The sequence below is a fragment of the Nannospalax galili genome, unplaced genomic scaffold (assembly GCF_000622305.1).
Source record: "Nannospalax galili isolate Female #2095 unplaced genomic scaffold, S.galili_v1.0 scaffold424, whole genome shotgun sequence".
Classification (NCBI taxonomy): domain Eukaryota; kingdom Metazoa; phylum Chordata; class Mammalia; order Rodentia; family Spalacidae; genus Nannospalax; species Nannospalax galili.
In genome coordinates, this window is record NW_008352334.1 from 1,116,630 (window position 1) to 1,136,871 (window position 20,242).

General features: G+C 43.5%; 1 protein-coding gene across 1 annotated transcript in view; it reads left to right on the forward strand.

Moving 5' to 3' along the window:
* The first annotated feature begins 3,950 nt into the window (after positions 1-3,950).
* Rad50 (RAD50 double strand break repair protein) overlaps positions 3,951-20,242 on the forward strand; it is a 67,711-nt gene continuing 51,419 nt past the window's right edge. The window contains exons 1-10 of the mRNA XM_008849317.2: positions 3,951-4,115; positions 5,773-5,856; positions 9,231-9,382; positions 12,424-12,609; positions 13,067-13,271; positions 14,408-14,536; positions 14,769-14,934; positions 15,862-16,055; positions 16,430-16,636; positions 18,824-19,006. Coding sequence (XP_008847539.1) covers positions 3,987-4,115; positions 5,773-5,856; positions 9,231-9,382; positions 12,424-12,609; positions 13,067-13,271; positions 14,408-14,536; positions 14,769-14,934; positions 15,862-16,055; positions 16,430-16,636; positions 18,824-19,006 — 1,635 coding nt within the window. The 5' untranslated portion in view covers positions 3,951-3,986. The remainder of the gene's footprint in view (positions 4,116-5,772; positions 5,857-9,230; positions 9,383-12,423; positions 12,610-13,066; positions 13,272-14,407; positions 14,537-14,768; positions 14,935-15,861; positions 16,056-16,429; positions 16,637-18,823; positions 19,007-20,242) is intronic.

Consider the following 20,242-nt stretch of genomic DNA (forward strand, 5'->3'; position numbering starts at 1 on the left):
CTGAAGAGGGCATCAAACATACAAGCTTACTTCACTATTACCCAACTTGTTGACATTAGGCTTGCCTCCCCTGGAACTGGAGTTACAGACGGTTGCTAGTTGCCATATGGGTGCTGGGAACTGAACCCTGGTCCTCTGTAAGACCAGCCAGTACACTTGGTGCTGAGTCACTCCTATAGCCCCCAGCTAGAGCTTTTATTGAACATCACAGAAAAATCAGCACTGAACTTCCCTTTAGCATAGCAACAATAATATTTTTGTGATTTCTCCTGCTCTCCACTAACTTATAGACAGTTTACAATTGTAATCAATAATATGTAAAATTTTTTTCTTTTTACTTTTTTTTTTTTGTCTTTTTGAGACAGGGTCTCCCTGTAGCCCCAGCTGTCCTGGAACTCACTATGTAGACCAGGCTGGCCTTGAACTCACAAAGATCCTCCTGTCTCTGCCTCCCAAGTGCTGGGATTAAAGGCGTGTGCCACCACACCAGGCAAAAAAATTATTTTTTTATGTGTATGTGTGTATTGCCTGGATGTAGGTAAGTGCACCCGTGTTGTGCAATACCCTTGGAGGTCAGGAGAGGCTGTCAGATTCCCTAGGACTGGAGTTATGGACAGTTGTTAGTTGCCATGTGGGTGTTGGGATTCGAACCCAGGTCTTCTGCAAGAACAACAAGTGTTCTTAACCGTTGAGCCATCTCTCCAGCCCCAATGATATGTGAAGTTTACTTTCCTCTTTTCTGCTCATTGTCTTGTTCATATTTCGGTATCGTTTTCTACTTAATAATGTTTACCTGTTACTAGACAAAACTGATAAATGTTTACTTCGCTATAGCCCAAATTGTGAACATTAGGCTTGCCTCTAGGATTATTCTGTTTTAATTTTTTTAAAAGATTTATTTTTAAGGGGCAGGAGAGATGGCTCAGCAGTTAAGAGCACTGGCTGCTCTTCCAGAGGTCCTGGGTTTAATTCCCAGTGCCCACACAACAGCTAACAACCGTTCAAAACTCCAGTTTCAAGGGATCCAATGCCCTTTGGCCTCTGCAGACTTTGCACAACACAGGTGCATTTACATGCATGCAGGCAAAATACTAATACACATAAATTTTTTAAAGCCATTAATTAATAAGGGGCTGGAAAGATGGCTCAGCAGTTAAGAACACTGGTTGTTCTTGCAGAAGACCCAGGTTTGAATCCCAGCACCCACATGGCAGCTAACAACTGTGCGTTACTCCAGTTCCAGGGGATCCAATGGCCTCCTTTGTCCTCTGTAGGCATTGCACAACACAGTATACTTACCTTCATGTAGGCAATACACTCATACACATAAATATTTTTTTAAAAATTAATAAGAAATATACTTCCTCATGCTAATAAGGTCATTATCATAGTTGCTGTTGGTGCTTTACCAGATCATCCTCTGAAAATATCCAATGTACAAAGAAGAAATCTCTTGTACCCTCAATTTTTTTTTTTGAGTCAGCAATGTTTCTTAAGTCCATTTTTTAAGTCAGCATTCAAAGTAATGGGTGTCATTTTGGCATTTTGTGTGTGTGTGTCTTAGACAACATCTTACTAGATAGCCTTCATTGGCCTGACTGGCCTTGAACTCAGTGATCCTCCTGCCTCTGTCTCTCAAGTGCTAGGATTACGGGTGTCAGCCAGGACAGCTGGCAGCATTTTCATATATATGAGTCCTTAGTTTTGCTAATGTAATGAATAAAGGTCTCTGAAGGAAAGAGTGATTCAAGCAGCTGTGATAATCAGAGTTTGATGGCTGTACTGGTAAGCCTAAGTAAGCAATGTGGGTAATAGCTTACTGTGCCCTTCATTTCAAGACAACTAGGAGCAAGATAGAGGGGATGGAGGGGTCCGAATCAGCACAAGCTTTTGTCATGTGCACAAGGTCTTAGAAAGGTTAACTTTGGACTTCAAAGTAGTCATGAAAATTTTAAGTACAATAAAAAACAGAAAAGATACATTTTCCTTTTTAAAAGGGTTAATTTTATTTGTACGTGTGTGTGTATACGTATCTGTATGTCATGTGCATTCAGGTGTCCTCAGGGGCCAGAAGAAGGCTTTGGATCCCCTGGTGCTGGAGTTACAGGCAGTTATAAACTGGGAACGGAATTCAGGTCTTCTGGAAGAGTCACAAGTGTTCTTAACTGCTGAGCCATTTCTCCAGCCCAAAACATGTATTTTCTAAGTCAGAAGACAAAAGAATTAAAAAAATCTTCAACCAGTCTAGATATCAAGTAAAGAGAAAAAGAAACACACAGCACAAAATAAGATAGAATTCAGTAAGTCCAAACTGATCAGAAGTCAGTTATATCAAATGAGTTAAACTTATTAAAAGGTAAACAGTATAAAATGTATTAAAATAATTTACCAGCTATTTTCAAGGGATACACAATGCAAAATACACAGAAACTGGACAAATACTAGTCAAAGAAGCTCATGGACCATTACCAATAAAGACTTTCAGAAAGCATAAGGATGAATAGGTTCACTTGTGAGTGTAAGATAGTATTTCAGGGCAGTGTTATCTTGCATTACATTACTTTTGGTACAAGCAAAACCAAACATTTTCTAGAAGCACTTTACTGATTTGGCTCTTTAGCCCATTTGGTCAATTTAACTGAAAAACCTTCACTGTTCTAACCCTACAGCAATGTTCTTACATGTGTAATTCCTCAATGTTAAAGAGCTGAAACTTTTCTGTAGTGGGATCTAGCTAGGTACCTTGTCAGAGCCATTTTCCTTCAAGGAACTATTTTTTTCTGGTTTTATTTGTTTATTTATTATTTATTTTGTCTTTTTGAGACAGGGTCTCCCTGTAGTCCCAGCTGACCTGAACTCACTATGTAAACCAGGCTGGCCTTGAAGTCACAGAGATCTGCCTGCCTCTGCTTCCCAAATTTTATCTTTTTGAGACAGTGTCTCCCTATAGCCCCAGCTGACCTGGAACTCACAGAGATCTGCCTGCCTCTGCTTCCCAAGTGCTGGGACTAAAGGTGTGTGCCACCATGCCTGGTTCTTAAGTATTTTAAAATTAATTATTATTATTATTTTTTGGTCTTTTTGAGCCCCAATCTTGGGGTCCAAAGATCCAGGAGTCAAACCTCAGTATTCTCAACTAAAGACTGACTTCTAAAAATATATTTTTACTTCACGTGTATGCGTGTCTTGCCTGCATGTATGTATGTGCAACCATTTCTTAAAGATTTATTTGCATGTCTGTATGTGCACCACGTGTGAGTCTTACCTGCATGTAGGTATGTTTTATCTACATGTATGTATGTACACTGCATGCATGTAATGCCTGTAAAGGCCAGAAGAGGGCTTCTGATTGCCACAGAAGTGGAGATACATAGATGGCTGTGAGGCACAGTGTCGGTGCTGGGAACCGAACCCGGTCCTCTGCAGGAGCAGGCAGTGTGTTTGAAGCTGAGAGTCTTCCTCCGTAAGGTACCGTCTCAAGCAGGGGCTGGACGAGCGCCCCTGTAACCCATTCTCAGGAAGAGGAGGCGGGGCGAGGTGGGGGTCTCGAGTTCAAGGTCAGACACCCAAAATAAAACAGTTAAGCCTCTCGGTGTGGTCTACACCAGCCGGAAGCAGGTATTCTGGGCACAGCACCTGCACCCTGATCCACGCTGCTCTTGCACCGCAAGCCCTCCGCTTCCCAGCGTGCCCCGCGCGTGCGTGCGTGCGTGCGTGCGGCGAGCAAGGGCTTCACGTGACGCGGGGTTCAGTGAGGCGGGAACCCGCGAGCGCCGTGTTGCTCGGCCTCAGTTGGCAGTTCCGGGCTCCGCAGGACTGGCTCGCAACCCGGGCGGGGACGGACGCCAGGAGGCCGGAAGTGCGCCTCTGGGGGCTTCCGGCTGCGCTCGCGGCTAGCGTGCGTTCCGAGCCTGTTGCGGTCCGCTTCCCGGCGTTCGCTCTGCTTCCTCGTCCCCGGGTCCTGAGCTCTGAGACGAGTTGCAAACATGTCCCGGATCGAAAAGATGAGCATCTTGGGCGTGCGCAGCTTTGGGATAGAGGATAAGGACAAGCAGATTATCACCTTCTTCAGTCCCCTCACAATTCTGGTTGGACCCAATGGGGCAGGGAAGACGGTAAGTCCCGAGGAGAGGCCCGGAAGGCGCTGGGCGTGGCCTTGGGCCTCGGCGCGGGAGTCCGCCAGCCACTTCCGGGATCCCGGCGTCGGTGCTCTGGGCCGGCGGAAGGCCCTGCGGCAGTCCGCGCTCAGCCCTGCAGCTCCGCTTCCTAGTTCCTCGAGCGTCGTCCCCTCCCCCTTCCTGCCCCGACACCCCTACCCCAGAGGTGCAAAGTCAGTGATTCCAAGCACAGAGCGTGCCACACGAGTGGCGTCATTTGAGGGTGGAGCCGATGTAGTGAGGCTTCGATTGGTAGGTTGCTCTTACCTAGGTTTTTAAATAAAAAACATTAGCACAGGCTGGCCCATCTCTTGAGGTCGTTGCGTCATACCTTTACCTCGATTGTTAAAAGTCAAGACTATTTGGAAATTTTAATGAAAAGTGTGTGTATGAGCCATTCTGGTTAGAAGAGTGACTTCTAAACAGGGCCTCCTCCACAAGTGGCAAATGTAGTAACACCCAGCAGCTCCACCTCCAGCTCTTGAAACTTTTTTTTTGTATGTGTGGAGGTCAGAGGGCCGCTATGTGAAGTTAGTTCTCTTTCACTTAATTTTTTAAAAATTTTTATGTGTATGAGTGTTGTATCTGTATGTGTGTAAGTGCACCCGTGGTGTGCAATGCCTGTGGAGGCCATAAGAGGGCATTACAGCAGCTAAGAACAGTTAGCTGCCACGTGGGTGCTGGGAGTTGAATCAGGTCCTCTGCAAGAGGAGACAGTGCTCTTAACCACTGATCCATCTCTTCAGCCCCCCAAGTCTTTAATCTCTTAATCATATTTTTCAATAGTTTATATAATGTCAGTTTTTATTTCTTTGTATTTTTGTAGTTTCCATGATGGATATTTTAATAACTGATAGATAAAAAGTAGCCATATTGTGAATAGGGTTGATCAGGAGAAAGCAGAGTTTATCAAAGGAACACATGGGACAGATCCCCTTCCAGGCAGGGAAAATGTCTGCCCTGGGTGGTGAGCTGGGGTCCTTTTTAAGGGGGGGGGGGCTTCTGCTTTCTGCAGAAGGCGGGAAGATGTATTTTTTTTTAAGTTGGGTGGGGGGAAGTGGGAGAGCGGGATTGTTAAAACCCTGTCCTCTTTAGAGATCAAAGGGGAAGCCTGCTGTGTTGGCCAAACAGCTTGCTAGAGGATGCATGTTACTGGGGGTGGGGCTTTGAGAGTTCACAGCCTTTCCCCATTTCCAGCTGGCTCTTGCTTCATGAGTGCCATTGAAAATGTGCATTCTCAGCTTCCTGTTCCTGCCACTTGCTTCCATGCTTCCCTGCCATGATATACTCTCATCCCTCTGCAAGAAAAAAGAAAACAAAAAACAAAACCTTTCTTCCTTAAGCTGCCTTTGTTCGTAATATTAATATATGTGTGTGTGTGTGTGTGTGTGTGTGTGTGTATACATATTTTTTTATCTTTTATTTTTAATTTAATTTTTTTTTTTGAGACATGATGTCAAGTAGCTCAGGCTGGTCTTGAACTCACTAGGTAGCTGAGGATGACCCTGAACTCCTGATCCTTCTGCCTCCCACCTGCTATGTTCTGGGATTTCAGGCATGTGCTACCAAGCCTGGCTGTGAATACTTGTGACAAGTTTGTTTTCTGTTTCTTTAGACCATCATTGAGTGTCTGAAGTACATCTGTACTGGTGATTTCCCTCCTGGAACCAAAGGAAATACATTTGTCCACGATCCCAAGGTAGTGATGCTAGTAAATGTTCGTAGTCTAACGTGAAAAGCTTGTATTGGGAAAGGAACTCATGCTTTTAGAAAACTGCACAGTGGGGAGTGTAAAGAGGGATGTCATATACAGAGTTGGTACCGGTGATTACTACTGTAAAGTTTGGATCTTCCTCCTCTGTGTGTTGTTTATACAGCTGAGGTCCTGCTCCTGTCTAATACTGTATTCAGGTTTTTGTCTTTCCCACTCTATAGCTGATGAAATGGCCCAGAGGGTAAAAGCACTTGTCTTGAAAGCTGAGGATCAAATTTGTCATGGTGGAAGGAAAGAACCACCCTTCAGAGTTGCCCTCCCTCACACAAGTGCCGTGGCCCCTGAGCCCCACTCATATACCATGCAGTTGCACAATAATAAATTTAAAAAAAATTAAACCGCTGTCATAAATTCTTAATCTGGACATTTGTCATGTGAGTCCCTTTCAACTTCTACTTTTTCTGTTGTTTTGTTTAGTTGAAGTATTTCTATTTAAATAAAACATGAGCTTGCTTTTAGTTTTCCACTAAAATCTACCCTGATAAAAATCTTTGCGTATGGATCTTTGCTTGAATTATGGTGTTTCTATTACTAGTGTGTCAAAAGGACATGAAGTGTGACTGTAAGTTTTTCCTGTTGCATGTCTGTATGAAATAAGAATACATATTTAGTACCACTAGGTCCTAGTCAGTTACTGTTCAGTTCCTCCCTTATTTTATCTGTGCTTGCAGAAGCATGCCTGTGTGTGTCTATAAATACATTTGCACATTTATAGTCCGTGTGACAGTAGACTCTTAGTGTAAAAATCAGGTGATTTAGCGACATTGTGGATCTGTTGGTGCACTTTCACCACTTGTTTTCAGTTTCTATTAACCATCGGTTCTTTACCCTCTAGTTAATTTAATTGGGCCCTTGGTAATCTTTTTTTTTTTTTTTGGTCTTTTTGAGACAGGGTCTCCCTGTAGCCCCAGCTGGTCTGTAGCTATGTAGACCTGGCTGGCCTCGAACTCAGAGAGCTCCCTGTGCCTCTGCTCCCGAGCACTTGGTAACCATTTAAGTTGCATCTTTAAAAGTGTCCTTAAACCTTAACATAAGCCAGGCATGGTGCCACAAGCCTGTAATCCCAGCACTCTGGAAAAGGAGGCAGGAAAATCAAGAGATGAAGGCCAACCTAGGCTACATAAGACCCTGTCACATACACACACACAAAAACAAGCACAAACAAAAAAACCTTAATGTGACTTTAAATTTTCATGTAAATAAAGATAATTCTGTAATTGCGAGAGTATTTGTGAATTTCATCTTAGAAATAGTAATAACACTTGGTATATATTTACTGAAAGCTTTCTAAAATGACTACTTCATAGCTTTTCTCTTCTTAAACATAGAATCTACTCCTCAATTAGTGATCTTGGCTTGTACTTTATTGAGGAATGGGAGGGATCAGATGAACATTCCTTTGATTTCCAGTAATAAAACCTAGTACATGTATGCCCATGCTGTTTCTTGTGTTAAGAATTATGAATGTATTATTTATTTTTGGAATGTGGGGATTGAATACAGGCAGGGTCTTCCTAAATTGCCCAGACTGGCCTGGAACTCCTTATGTTGCCCAGGCTACAATCTAGCCAGAAGAGACTAGATCTTATGGGACTTTGGTTTTTTTGTTTTTGTTTTTCTTTTTCATTGCTCTGAATTGAATTTAGGGTGTCAGTACTAGGCAAGCGTTATTCCACTTGACTCTATCCCCAGCCCAGTTATGACTTTAAATAGACATTTGTTAGAAGAATTTGATCAGGAAAAGTAGGTTATCTGATTTACATTTTAAGAGGATCAGTCTGTTTATAAGAAGCCTGTCTGTGTGGGGCAAAGGTGGGAGAGCGGAGACAGGGCTGGAGACAGGTGGGCGCTCCGGTGGCCCAGTTAAGTGCAGGTGGGCGCTCTGGTGGCACGGTTAAGTGCAGGTGGGCGCTCCGGTGGCCTGGTCAGGGGGAGTAGAAATGTGGAGACATACTTGAATTGGGGATGTGTTTTGAAGGTAGAGCCAACAGACTAGGTGTGCGAGAGGAGCAGAACTCTAGGGTTTTTGCTTGAACAAGTTGTTAAGCTCGTTTTGACTTTTGTTGTAATAAAACTCTGAAAAAAGAAATTTGGGTGGATCTGGTTTAAATTTGTACATTTGAGGTGTTCTGTAGATAGACAAAGGAATTGTCCATTTGATATAAAAAGTTTGTACAGTGGGGAGGTTAGGGTTACAGAAAGAAAATTAGGAAGTGTGGTGCGTGCGTGTGTGTGTGTGTGTGTGTGTGTGTGTGTGTGTGTATACATACACACAGAGTTCTGTATAGTTAATTTTTAAAGCCTTGATCTCATCAAGATCTAAGAGGGAATGAAGGGAGAAAACTGATTCCTGTCCTTCAGTTCGAGCACTAGAGCTAATGCATTTAGAAATCAGGAAGAGGGGGTTGGAGAGATGGCTCAGCACTTTGTGCTTGCTGTTCTTCCAGAGGACCTAGATTCAGTTCACAGTCCCCATGACTCATAATCATTTGTAACTCCAGCTTATGGGGATCTGATGCCCTCTTCTGGCCTCTCAGATCACCTGCACACATGTGGCAGACATATTTACACATAAAAATAATCCTTTTTTTTTGTTTGTTTGTTTTTTAAAGAAATCAGGAAAAGGGGGCTGGAGAAATGGCTCAGTGATTAAGAGCACTGGCTGCTCTTGCAGAGGACCCAGGTTTGGTTCCTAGCACATGGTAGCTAACTGGACTCCAGTTAAGAGCACTTGTTGCTCTTACAGAAGACCTGGGTTCAGTTCCCAGCACTCACATGGTAGCCAACAACCATCCATAACTCCAGTCCCAGGGGATCAGATGCCCTCTTCCGACCTCTGGAGGCATTGAATGCGTGAGTGCACTTAATACATGCAGGCAAAACATTCAAATACATAAAAATAACACGTTTTAATAAATGAAATCAGCTTCAGTAATTAGAAAACTAATTATGAAGTTTGCTATAACTAAGGTAGCAGTAGCTAAGTGTTTTACAATAAAGGGGTTTGTTGGTTATTGTTATTTGTGTTTGTAAAAAATAGGATATATTAGATTGCTTTATAGACTAATGAAGATGACTGGAGAGAGGGAGAATCAACATGTAACAAAAGAGACAGCTGATACGATATCGTTTTGATAAATCAAATACTGTTTTTCCTTCCATATTTTGAAAAGTGTAAAAATGGCTTATTTTGAATGTTTACAGTTTTGGTCATCTCCCTGGATGGGGAGCACTTTCTTTACTTGCCGCACATTCTGGTGCTTATTTTAATAACATAATATTTCTGTTTATCTTCAAAGGTTGCTCAGGAAACAGATGTGAGAGCCCAGATTCGCCTGCAATTTCGTGATGTCAATGGAGAATTTGTGGCTGTGCAGAGATCAATGGTGTGCAGTCAGAAAAGCAAGAAAACAGAGTTTAAAACCCTGGAAGGCGTCATTACCAGAACGAAGTGCGTACTTGTGCTCTATCTGCTCAGATTTGGTCTTTTAGGTTGATGAGATGTTTTTGTTGTTTTCCTTTTTTAGATCGGTTTTGTTACTTGTTTTGTTTTGTTTTTAAGACAGGGTCTCATGCTATAACTCAGCCTAGCTTGGAACTCACAGTATAGCCCAGGCTGGCCTCAGACTCATGGCAATATTTCTGCCTCAGCCTCCTGAGTCCTGGGATTATGGGTATGTAACTTCATGCCTGACCTCAGACTTTATTTTTAGAATAATTTTGTGTTCACAGTAAAATTGAATGCCAAGTAGAGTTCCCATGTGTAGACCAGAAGAGGGCATCGGATCCCCTGGAGCTAGAGTTAAAGGTGGTGGGAGCTGTCCAATGTGGGTGTTGGGAACTAAACTTAGGTCTTCTTGAAGAACAGGAGGTGCTCTTAATATCCATGTCATATCTCTAAACCCAGATCACACATTTAGATTCTGACATACACTAATTTGAAATATCCATATATAATAAACAGGAAAATATTTTCCATCTCCAGAACTAAAAAAGAAGAAAATTAAGTCAATAAAATAGATTATAACGATGAATGGCAGACTTGTGTTTCTTAAATGTTCCTTGACCCACAGCAATCATCCTACGCCTTTCTTCTCCCCATGTCTCTATTTCTCCCCTCTCCCTCCCTGTGTCTCCCTCCCCTCCCCTCCCCTTCCCATGTCTCCCTCCCCTCCCCTTCCCATGTCTCCCTCTCCCCTGTCCTCCCTGCATGTCTCTCTCTCCCCTGTCCTCCCTGCATGTCTCCCTCTCCCCTGTCCTTCCCGCGTGTCTCTCTCTCCCCTCTCCTCCCCACGTGTCTCCCTCTCCCCTGTCCTCCCCATGTGTCTGTCTCTCCCCTCTGTTTCTCTTCTCTCCCCTCTTTCCACCTCACCCACCTCCATCCCTCCCCCTCCACTCTGTCTTCAGCAGTGGAAATCCAACCCAGGGCTCCTCTAATGCCTTGGCAATTTTCCAGCCTGGGAAAACCCATTTTCTAAGCCACACACTCTTACTGTTTTTGTCACCTTGTTCTATCTTGGTCATCAAGTTTTATTAACTTAAGTCTCTTACTTTTGAGTTCTGAGAATGAAAGATAATATTTTTCCTCTGTTTATTAGGTATGAATATTTTCAGTCAGTTTTTGTAAAAGCCTAAAAATGGGGTCTGGGGAGATGTCTCTAAAGTACTTGCCACATAAGCATGAGGACCTGAGTTAGATCCCTAGCACCCAGGTAGAAGCCAGATGTGGTGATGTGTACTTGCAGTTTCAGCTCTGGGGAGGCAGAGACCAGGAGGGTCCTCAGTTTCAGCTCTGGGGAGGCAGAGACCAGGAGGGTCCTCAGTTTCAGCTCTGGGGAGGCAGAGACCAGGAGGGTCCTCAGTTTCAGCTCTGGGGAGGCCGAGACCAGGAGGGTCCTCAGTTTCAGCTCTGGGGAGGCCGAGACCAGGAGGGTCCTCAGTTTCAGCTCTGGGGAGGCAGAGACCAGGAGGGTCCTCAGTTTCAGCTCTGGGGAGGCCGAGACCAGGAGGGTCCTCAGTTTCAGCTCTGGGGAGGCCGAGACCAGGAGGGTCCTCAGTTTCAGCTCTGGGGAGGCCGAGACCAGGAGGGTCCTCAGTTTCAGCTCTGGGGAGGCCGAGACCAGGAGGGTCCTCAGTTTCAGCTCTGGGGAGGCCGAGACCAGGAGGGTCCTCAGTTTCAGCTCTGGGGAGGCCGAGACCAGGAGGGTCCTCAGTTTCAGCTCTGGGGAGGCCGAGACCAGGAGGGTCCTCAGTTTCAGCTCTGGGGAGGCCGAGACCAGGAGGGTCCTCAGTTTCAGCTCTGGGGAGGCAGAGACCAGGAGGGTCCTCAGTTTCAGCTCTGGGGAGGCCGAGACCAGGAGGGTCCTCAGTTTCAGCTCTGGGGAGGCAGAGACCAGGAGGGTCCTCAGTTTCAGCTCTGGGGAGGCAGAGATCAGGAGGGTCCTCAGTTTCAGCTCTGGGGAGGCAGAGACCAGGAGGGTCCAGGGGTTTGTGGCCCGCCATTCTGGCTCAGTCGGTGAGTTCCAGGTTCTGTGAGAGATACCGTCTCAAAGAACAAGATGGAAAGCCATTGAAGAAGACCTTGATACTCTCCTCTGACCTCCATGCGCACCTGTACCCACACATAGGAAAAAACACACACACAGACCAAAAAAAAGTCCAAGTATGTTTTAAAACTCTGGCATTCTTTCCTATACTGTTTGTTTTAACCATTTCCACAGAGAACTTCTAAGTCATAGAAGAGTTAACTTTTTCCGTGTGTGTGTGTGTGTGTGTGTGTGTGTGTGTGTGTATGCTCCTATTGATGTGTGTGCAGGTGCACATGCATGTGTGTATGTATGTGTATGTAAGCCAGGCTTCAACCTTGGCACTGTTCTCAGGAGCTGCCCACCTTGTTATTTGAAACAGCTTTTTACCGGCCTTAGCTTGCCAGTTCAGCTAGGCCAATGGCCAGTTAGTCCCAGGGATCCTCTTATCTTCAGTGCCCCAGCTCTAGAATTGCAAGTGCATGCCATCTGGACCACCTGGGCTTTCTTTCACATGGGTGCCAGGGATCGGGCTCTGGTCCCCATTAGGCTGCGAGCACTGTACCCACTAAGCTATTTCCCAGCATCAAGAGTTAATGGCTTAGCATGAGGAAGCTGTTTTAAGGGGTGGGTGAAGGGACTTTATTTATTTTGTTAAAGAGTATAGTTTGGACTTTGGATGTGGCTTAGTTGGTAGAGCCTGGCATGCATGAAGCCATGGGTTATATCCTGAGCACTGCATAAGTTGAGTGTGGTTGCAGACCCTTATAACCCTAGAACTAGCACTTTGGAAGTAGAGCTAGGAGGATCAGATATTCTGGGTCATCCGTGGCTGCATGGTGAGTTTGAAACCAGTCTAGATACTAAGAGCTTGGCAGCAGGGACAGAGAGAGTAGCCTGAAGGGTTCAGCAGAGTAGTTCTTCCAAAAGTCATGTTACTTATGTCCTTGATTTTCAATTTCTTTAGGCATGGTGAAAAGGTCAGCCTCAGCTCTAAATGTGCAGAAATCGACCGAGAAATGATAAGTTGTCTTGGGGTTTCGAAGTCTGTGCTAAATAATGTCATATTCTGTCACCAAGAAGATTCTAATTGGCCTCTAAGTGAAGGCAAAGCCCTGAAGCAGAAGTTTGATGAGATCTTCTCAGCAACAAGGTTTGTAGCACTAAACTCTGGCTGTGGTGCTGCGCAGCCCTGTTTTATTTCGTGATGCTGAGTTGAACAGGGCCCTTGCCTTGTGCATGCCAAGTACACACCTGCTTTACTACTGAGTCACACATCCAGCTCGTGCCAGGTGTGTCTTTGTTTAATTGCTCAGGCTGGCCTCAGACTCTGAGCTCAAGCAGTCCTCCTGCCCCAGGATCTGGAACTAGAGGTGCACGCCACCGTGATCACCTTGGTGCACCCACTGGGTGTATTTCCTTTTGGCTTTCTTGCTGTGCATGTTCATCTGATTGCCAGGATAAATGTAATATTCTCATTTACCATGATGTCATAGCGTTTTCCAAGTTACTGTTTGTAAATGCAATAGTAACGGCTGCATAATACTCTGCTGTACTAACATACTATCATTTACCTAGCCATAAATTTTGCTTTCATTACATCTTCAAAGGTACATTAAAGCCTTAGATACACTTCGTCAGGTACGTCAGACACAAGGCCAGAAAGTGAAAGAATGCCAAACAGAATTGAAATATCTGAAGCAAAATAAGGAAAAAGCTTGTGAGATTCGTGATCAGATTACCAATAAGGAAGCACAGTTAATGTCTTCAAAGGAGATCGTCAAGTCTTACGAGAACGATCTAGAGCCATTGAAGGTAATGAGCAAACTAAAACCATGTGTTCATGACATGCAATACGATTTAATGTACATGAACCATGGAGTGTTAAGCTGATTAGCATGTCCATTGTGTCACAAGTCACTGCTGTGGTGGGAAGGCTTCAGTTCTGTTCTCTCTGCAGTTGACAAGTACTTAGTAATTGGTTATCTGTGGTGACCAGGAACTGATTATCAGCCATGGTGACATGATGTGCAGTTGTTGATATCTGGTATGCTTAGAATGAATTGGCAGCTTACTATGAGCTGTTTGTTTTTAAAATGTCACAGGATTTGCTTGCAATCCATGCATATCTTTCTGTTTACTTTAAGTCATTGCTAGATTAATAATCGTGTGTGTGTGCACGCGTGTGCGCGCGCGCCCCACAGTGGGCATGGGAAGTCAGAGGACAATTTCCACGAGTCTGTTTTCTTCTTCTACCATGTGAGTCCAAGAAATTGAACTTGGGTCATTGGGATTGGCGGCAAATGCATTTATTCACTGAGCCCCCTCACCAGCCCTCACCATGGGCTCTTTAAGGACCAGATGTGGTGGCACATACCTATAATCGCAGCAATTGGGAAATGGAGGCAGAAAGATTGGGAATTCAAGGTCATCTTTGACTACATAGTGAGTTAAAGGTCAACTTGAGCTACATAAGACCCTGTGCCCAAAACCAAAACAACAACAAAACATTAGGCTGGGGCTGTAGCTCAGTGGTGAGCCGCCTGCCCAGTGTGTGTGAGGCCCTAGGTGCAGTCTTCAGTCCTGCAGTCATGGTTACCATCATCAGAAGATAAATTCACCTTTTAAGGATCATGTTCTTAAAATGTGGTTCTTCACATACTGCAGTGTCCTGTGAACTGATGGCTTCAGTGTAGTGGTCGAGGGCAAGGGCAAGCCTTTGGGGGCTCAGATGACTTCGGTGGGAGCTGTTGAGGGCAAGGATGAGCATTGGGGGCGTCTCTGAGCCTCAGTTTCTCAGTGCTGCCTACACAGTGCTGCCATTAGCATCCAATGGTGCTATTCATACAGATGCTCCTGTGGGTGTCTGACCCTCACACACCTTGCACCTCTTCACCAGCAGTGTCAGCTGGAGTGGGTTTTATTTATGTAGAGTGCTGCTTTACTTTCAGAATCGCCTAAAAGAAATTGAACACAATCTGTCTAAAATAATGAGACTCGACAATGAAATCAAAGCCTTGGATAGCCGGAAGAAGCAAATGGAGAAAGATAACAGCGAGCTCGAGCAGAAGGTGGAAAAGGTTTGTGCTGGTGTAAAGTTTGTGCCACTTGAAACTTCAGGGATCATTGTGATGAATCTCATTTGAACCTTGTTCACCCTCTCATTATGGAAAAAAACATAAATCTTGGTGTCTGTGAACCTTATGTCTATTAAAATGAAGGATATTGAATAGGATTGTGTTTATATTTGATACATCAAAGTGATTGTATCTTATATGTGTACATTAAAGTGTGTTTTTTGGTTTTACACAGGTTTTTCAAGGGACAGATGAGCAACTGAATGATTTGTATCACAACCACCAGCGGACAGTAAGAGAGAAAGAAAGGCGATTGGTAGACTGTCAGCGAGAACTAGAAAAGTTGAATAAGGAGTCTCGGCTTCTCAATCAGGAGAAGTCAGAGCTGCTTGTTGAACAAGGTAGGATAAAGGGGAACTTGGTCTTTTCCTTCTAGAATATACATTTTCTGTATGAATGAAGAATCCTCGTAGACTCTCACGTGAAAAAAGCCAGTCTCAAAAGGTTGTAGTGTGTTTCCCTTCATGGAATCTGAGTGTCAAAATCTAGGACCTAGTATGCAAGTTAGTGGTTGTTGGGGGTGGTAGGTAGAAGGAGCGATGGGAAAGTTGGGTGTAGTTATGGTCATAGAGCAATGAGAGGGTTCTGTTAAGGATCTGGGCTCTAGTATTGGATGTATGAACCTACACAGTGGATAAAATTATGTGGAACTAGACGGGGAGATGGCTCAGCAGTTAAGAGCACTTGCTCCTCTTCCAGAGGACTCAAATTCAGTTCCTAGCAACCACATTGGGTGACTCATAACAGAATTTAAGTGCAGCCCCAGGGGATTAATACTAACAGACACACCAGTCGAGTACAAGAGACATTAAGGAAATTTGAATAGGATTGATGGATTATATCAGGGTCAGTATGCTAGTTTTAATGTCATATAAATTTTACCAAACATCCCATCAGAGGAAACTGGGTAGAGTTTATAAGCCATCACACTGTATTACTCTTTATAACTGCATGTGAATCTATAGTTATCTCAATTTCTAAAAAAACTTGCTTTAAAAAAAAGTTTTGGGGGCTGGAGAGATGGCTCAGAGATTAAGAACACTGACTGTTCTTGCAGAAGACCCGGGTTTGAATCCCAGCACCCACGTGGCAAGTAATAACTGTCCATAATTCCAGTTTCAGGGGATCCGACAGCCTCTTCTGTCCTCTGTGGGCATTGCAGGGCACTGGTGCACTTACGTACATGCAGGCAATACACACATACACATAAAATAAAAAATAAAATATTAAAAAAACAAGAAGTTTTGTTCTTTTGTTTTAAAATACAGGTCGCCTACAGCTGCAGGCAGATGGCCATCAGGAACATGTCCGGGCCAGAGATTCGCTCATTCAGTCCTTGGCAGCACAGCTGGAATTGGATGGCTTCGAGCGTGGACCATTCAGTGAAAGACAGATTAAAAACTTTCACAGACTTGTGAGGGAGAGACAAGAGAGAGAAACGGAAAGTGCCAACAAGCTGCTGGTGAGTGTTCTGAGGTCCAGGGTTTGCTGTGTTCTCTAGGCGACTTTACATATTTTTCAGGTGAACCCTACTTTGGCACATTTTTATTTTAGATGTGAGACAAATCTAGAAAGTAGGAAAAATACCTTTGGAGTGTATAAGGATAAAAATATATAAAATACAGACCTACAGTTTTATTTGGTTTTAAGTAAATTTATTTTAAAGATAATTGCAAAGAATTTTTTGCTCACAGTTTATGATCGCCTCTGGATGATGCCTTTTGCATTCTTAGAAAGGATTTCCTGTATTTCCTTCATTGTACATGTTGCTTTTATAGTGAAGTTTTCTTGATCGGTCAGTGGAAACATGAATGCACATTTTTCACATGTATTTAGATTGACTTCACAGAAAAAGAAACCTTGAAGCAAAGACAAATAGATGAGATAAGGGATAAGAAGACAGGACTGGGAAGAATAATTGAGCTGAAAACAGAAATCCTAAGGAGGAAGCAGACTGAGCTGAAGAATGTGAAGTTGGAATTGCAGCAGCTGGAAGGTTCGTCAGACAGAATCCTCGAGCTGGACCAGGAGCTCACAAAAGCTGTAAGCAATTCCAAGCCTTGTAATCACCCTAAGTCTGCTGCATTTTGGGTTTTGTATCCTGCAGTGTTATCTGTTGCTAACCCTCAGATTATGGCACTTTAAGTCAGCCTTGTTATGTAATATAAAATGACCTTATTTGAATATCTTGATAATTCATCTTTCTAAGTCTTGAAACTCGTGGGTTAAAAATTAGAATCATCAAGATAATTTTTTAAAGATATTTGTGCTTAGACTTTCAGACTTTAGAGATTTCTAAGTCAAAATCTCTTGTGATATAGTTCACAAGTATGTGTTCTACACACAGAAGAGGTGACTATTGCAAGCACTTTGGTATTTTCCCTGGTTTGTGACTTGTTACCACTTTTTCTGTGGTAAACAAGCTTCTAGCTAGTCTCTTGAAGAATTTCACATTTTCTTCCTTGTTTCTAACTGGCCTCTTCTTTCACGTCTCCATTGCCACAATAAGTAAGTATCCTAACCCTTGACAGAGCCTTTGTTCTAGATTGTTTCTCCATTGCTGTGAGAAAGCACCTTGACCAAAACCAACTTGGGCAGGAAAGGGTTTATTTGATTTTTGTTTTGTTTTTTGGTCTTTGTCAGACAGGGTCTCCCTGTAGCCCCAGCTGTCCTGGAACTCACTATGTAGAACAGACTGGCCTTGAACTCACAGAGATCCACTTGCCTCTGCCTCTGAAGTGCTGGGACTACAGGTGTGCACCACCATGCCCAGCAGGAAAGGGTTTATTTGGCTTACACTTCCCAATCATGATTCATCCCTGAGGGAATCCAGGGCAGGAACGTGGAGGCAGGAGCTGAAGCACAGGCCATGGAGGACTGCTGCTCACTGACTTGCTCCTCTGGCCTGTGCTCAGCCGGCTTTCTTGTACAACCTGGGACCACCTGCCCAGGGGTGGCACCACTCCCAATGGACTTGGGCTCTCCCACATCACTCAGCTATCAAGAAAATGCCTCACAGATCATGCCCACAGGCCAGTTCAATAGAGGAACTTGCCCAGTTGAGGCTTTCTCCTCCCAGGTGTGTCAGGGTGACAGGTGAGGCTGCGTCCAACATACCTCTCATCTCATCTTCATAATTTAGGTAAACATTAACTTTTTTCTCTTCATAACTCACCGTTGTACATACAGTATATGTTCATCAGTTTGCACTTTATCATGTTGTTGGGATGAGAAAGTACCTGTCAGGCCACATCACACTGTCTTTGTGGTTTCTGTATACCAAGCAATAGAGTAAGTTACATGGTTAAGTGCTAAGTTATGCTTTTGTATATATAGACATATTTCTCCTAATTCTTCTCTAATTCTCATTTTTCCTTTCTGTTTGACCCTTCTAGGTTTATTTACTAATTCTTAGTGTTTATAGCCTCATATAGTAACTTCAGTAAGATTTTTTTTCCCCTGAAGTATATATAGCTTTATATATTTTGAAACAGGGTCTCCCTGTAGCCCAAGCTAGCCTGGAACGCTCTGTGTAGACCAGGATGGCCTCCATCTCACAGGAGATCTGCCTGCCTCTGCCACCCAAGTTTAAAGATTAAAGGTATGCACCACCATGCCCAGAAAAAGTAGTATTTTGATTTTTTTTTAATTTATTATTTTTATTTTATGTGTATGAGTGTTATGCCTGCATGTAGGTAAGTGCACCCATGTTGTGCAATGCCCTTGTAGGACAGAAGAGGCTGATGGATCCCCTGGAACTGGAGTTATTGACAGTTGTTAGCTGCATGTGGGTGCTGGGATTCAAACCCGGGTCTTCTGCAAGAACAACCAGTGTTCTTGACCGCTGAGCCATCTCTCCAGCCCTCAGTGTTTTAATTCTTAAAAGTGATTGCTTTTGCCAGGCATGGTGGCACATGCCTTTAATCCCAGCACTCAGGAGGCAGGCGGATCTCTGTGAGTTCAAGGCCAGCCTGGTGGTCTACATAGTGAGTTCCAGGACAGCTGGGACTACAGGGAGACCCTGTCTCAAAAACAGACCCCCCCCCCCAAAAAAAAGTGATTGCTTTTTAGTAGCAAAAGTGAAGGTTTATTAAAAATAATAGTCACTCTCCAGTTAGGAGTGCAAGCTGTCAGAGTCAGCCCAGGAAGTAATTTCTAATATACCCTGTCATCATTTTAATTCTGGCACAAAATTTATAAATCTGTGCATTTGTTTGAATTATTGACTAGGAACGTGAGCTAAGCAAGGCTGAGAAAAACAGCAATGTAGAAACTCTAAAAGCAGAAGTAATGAGCCTCCAAAATGAGAAGACCGACCTAGACAGGACCTTACGGAAGCTGGACCAGGAGATGGAGCAGTTAAACCATCACACAACAACCCGCACGCAGATGGAGATGCTAACCAAAGACAAAGTATGATCTTCTTTTCTGTTCTAACTATACTGGCTGGCGTTTAACATAGCTTATCTTATAGTTAGGATTGGTGAACTATGACGTATTGATTTGGTAGCTAGAGGTTAGAAGAGCCTAGTATTTAAAATAAGCTTGTAAAATTGACTGTAAAGCTTAAAAGTTTTTGTTTTTAATCTTTTCTTTGTTTTTTTTCTTCTTTTTTTAGTTAATTGTTACTGGGTTTTGGTTTGGGTTTTGGTTTTGGTATATAATTTCTTTTCTTTTTTGACACAGGGTCTCTGTAGCTCCAGCTGGCCTGGAACTCAGAAATTGGCCTGCCTCTGCCTTCTATGTGCTGACATTAAAGGCGCGGTACTCCTTGCTCAGCCTTGTTACTGTTCATGAGGCAGGATTTTGGCATGTTGACAATGCTGACCTCTAACTCTGGATTCAGTTGATCTCATGACTCAGCCTCCTAAGTAACTGGAATTGTAGGCATGCGCCATTAGACCCAGAAAAGATTATTTTTTAATTACAAAAACATGCTACAGAGAACGAACACAAAAACATACATACATTGCTATTCGCTTCTAACGTACAGAAGTTTTTTCTTTTTTTATTTTATTTTATTTTATTTTTTTTTCTTTTATGTGTATGCATGTATTGCCTGCATGTAGGTAAGTACACCTGTGTTGTGCAATGCTCGCAGAGGTCAAAGAGGCTGTTGGATCCCCTGGGCCTGGAATTATGGACCGTTATTAGCTGCCATGTGGGTGCTGGGATTCGAACCCAGGTCTTCTGCAAGAACAGTCAGTGTTCTTAACTGCTAAGCCATCTCTCCAGCCCCAGTTTTTTCATTTTTTGTCATTAGAATTGTTACTTTTTGACTTAAAAAAGACCATTCCAGGGCCTGGGAGATGTTTAGTAGATAAAGATGCTTGTGCCAAGCCTGACTGCCTGAGTTTGATCCTTAGAACCCTTGTTGTAGAAGGAGAAAACTGTGTCCTGCAAGTTGTTCTCTGACCTCCATATGTATGCTGTGGTGTGAGTGCCCGCACACGTACACACAAAGAAATGTAAAAAATAAAGACCATCCCCGACCAAATCTTTGAGAAATTCTTCATTTTCTACTTTTTTTTTTCTTTTAGAAAAGGTTTCCCTATGTAGCCCTGGTAGTCTGGAACTCTCAGAGATCTGTTTTCTACTTGAATTTTTATACTTTCACTTTTTTAAAAATCTGTCTCAGCACTCGGGAGG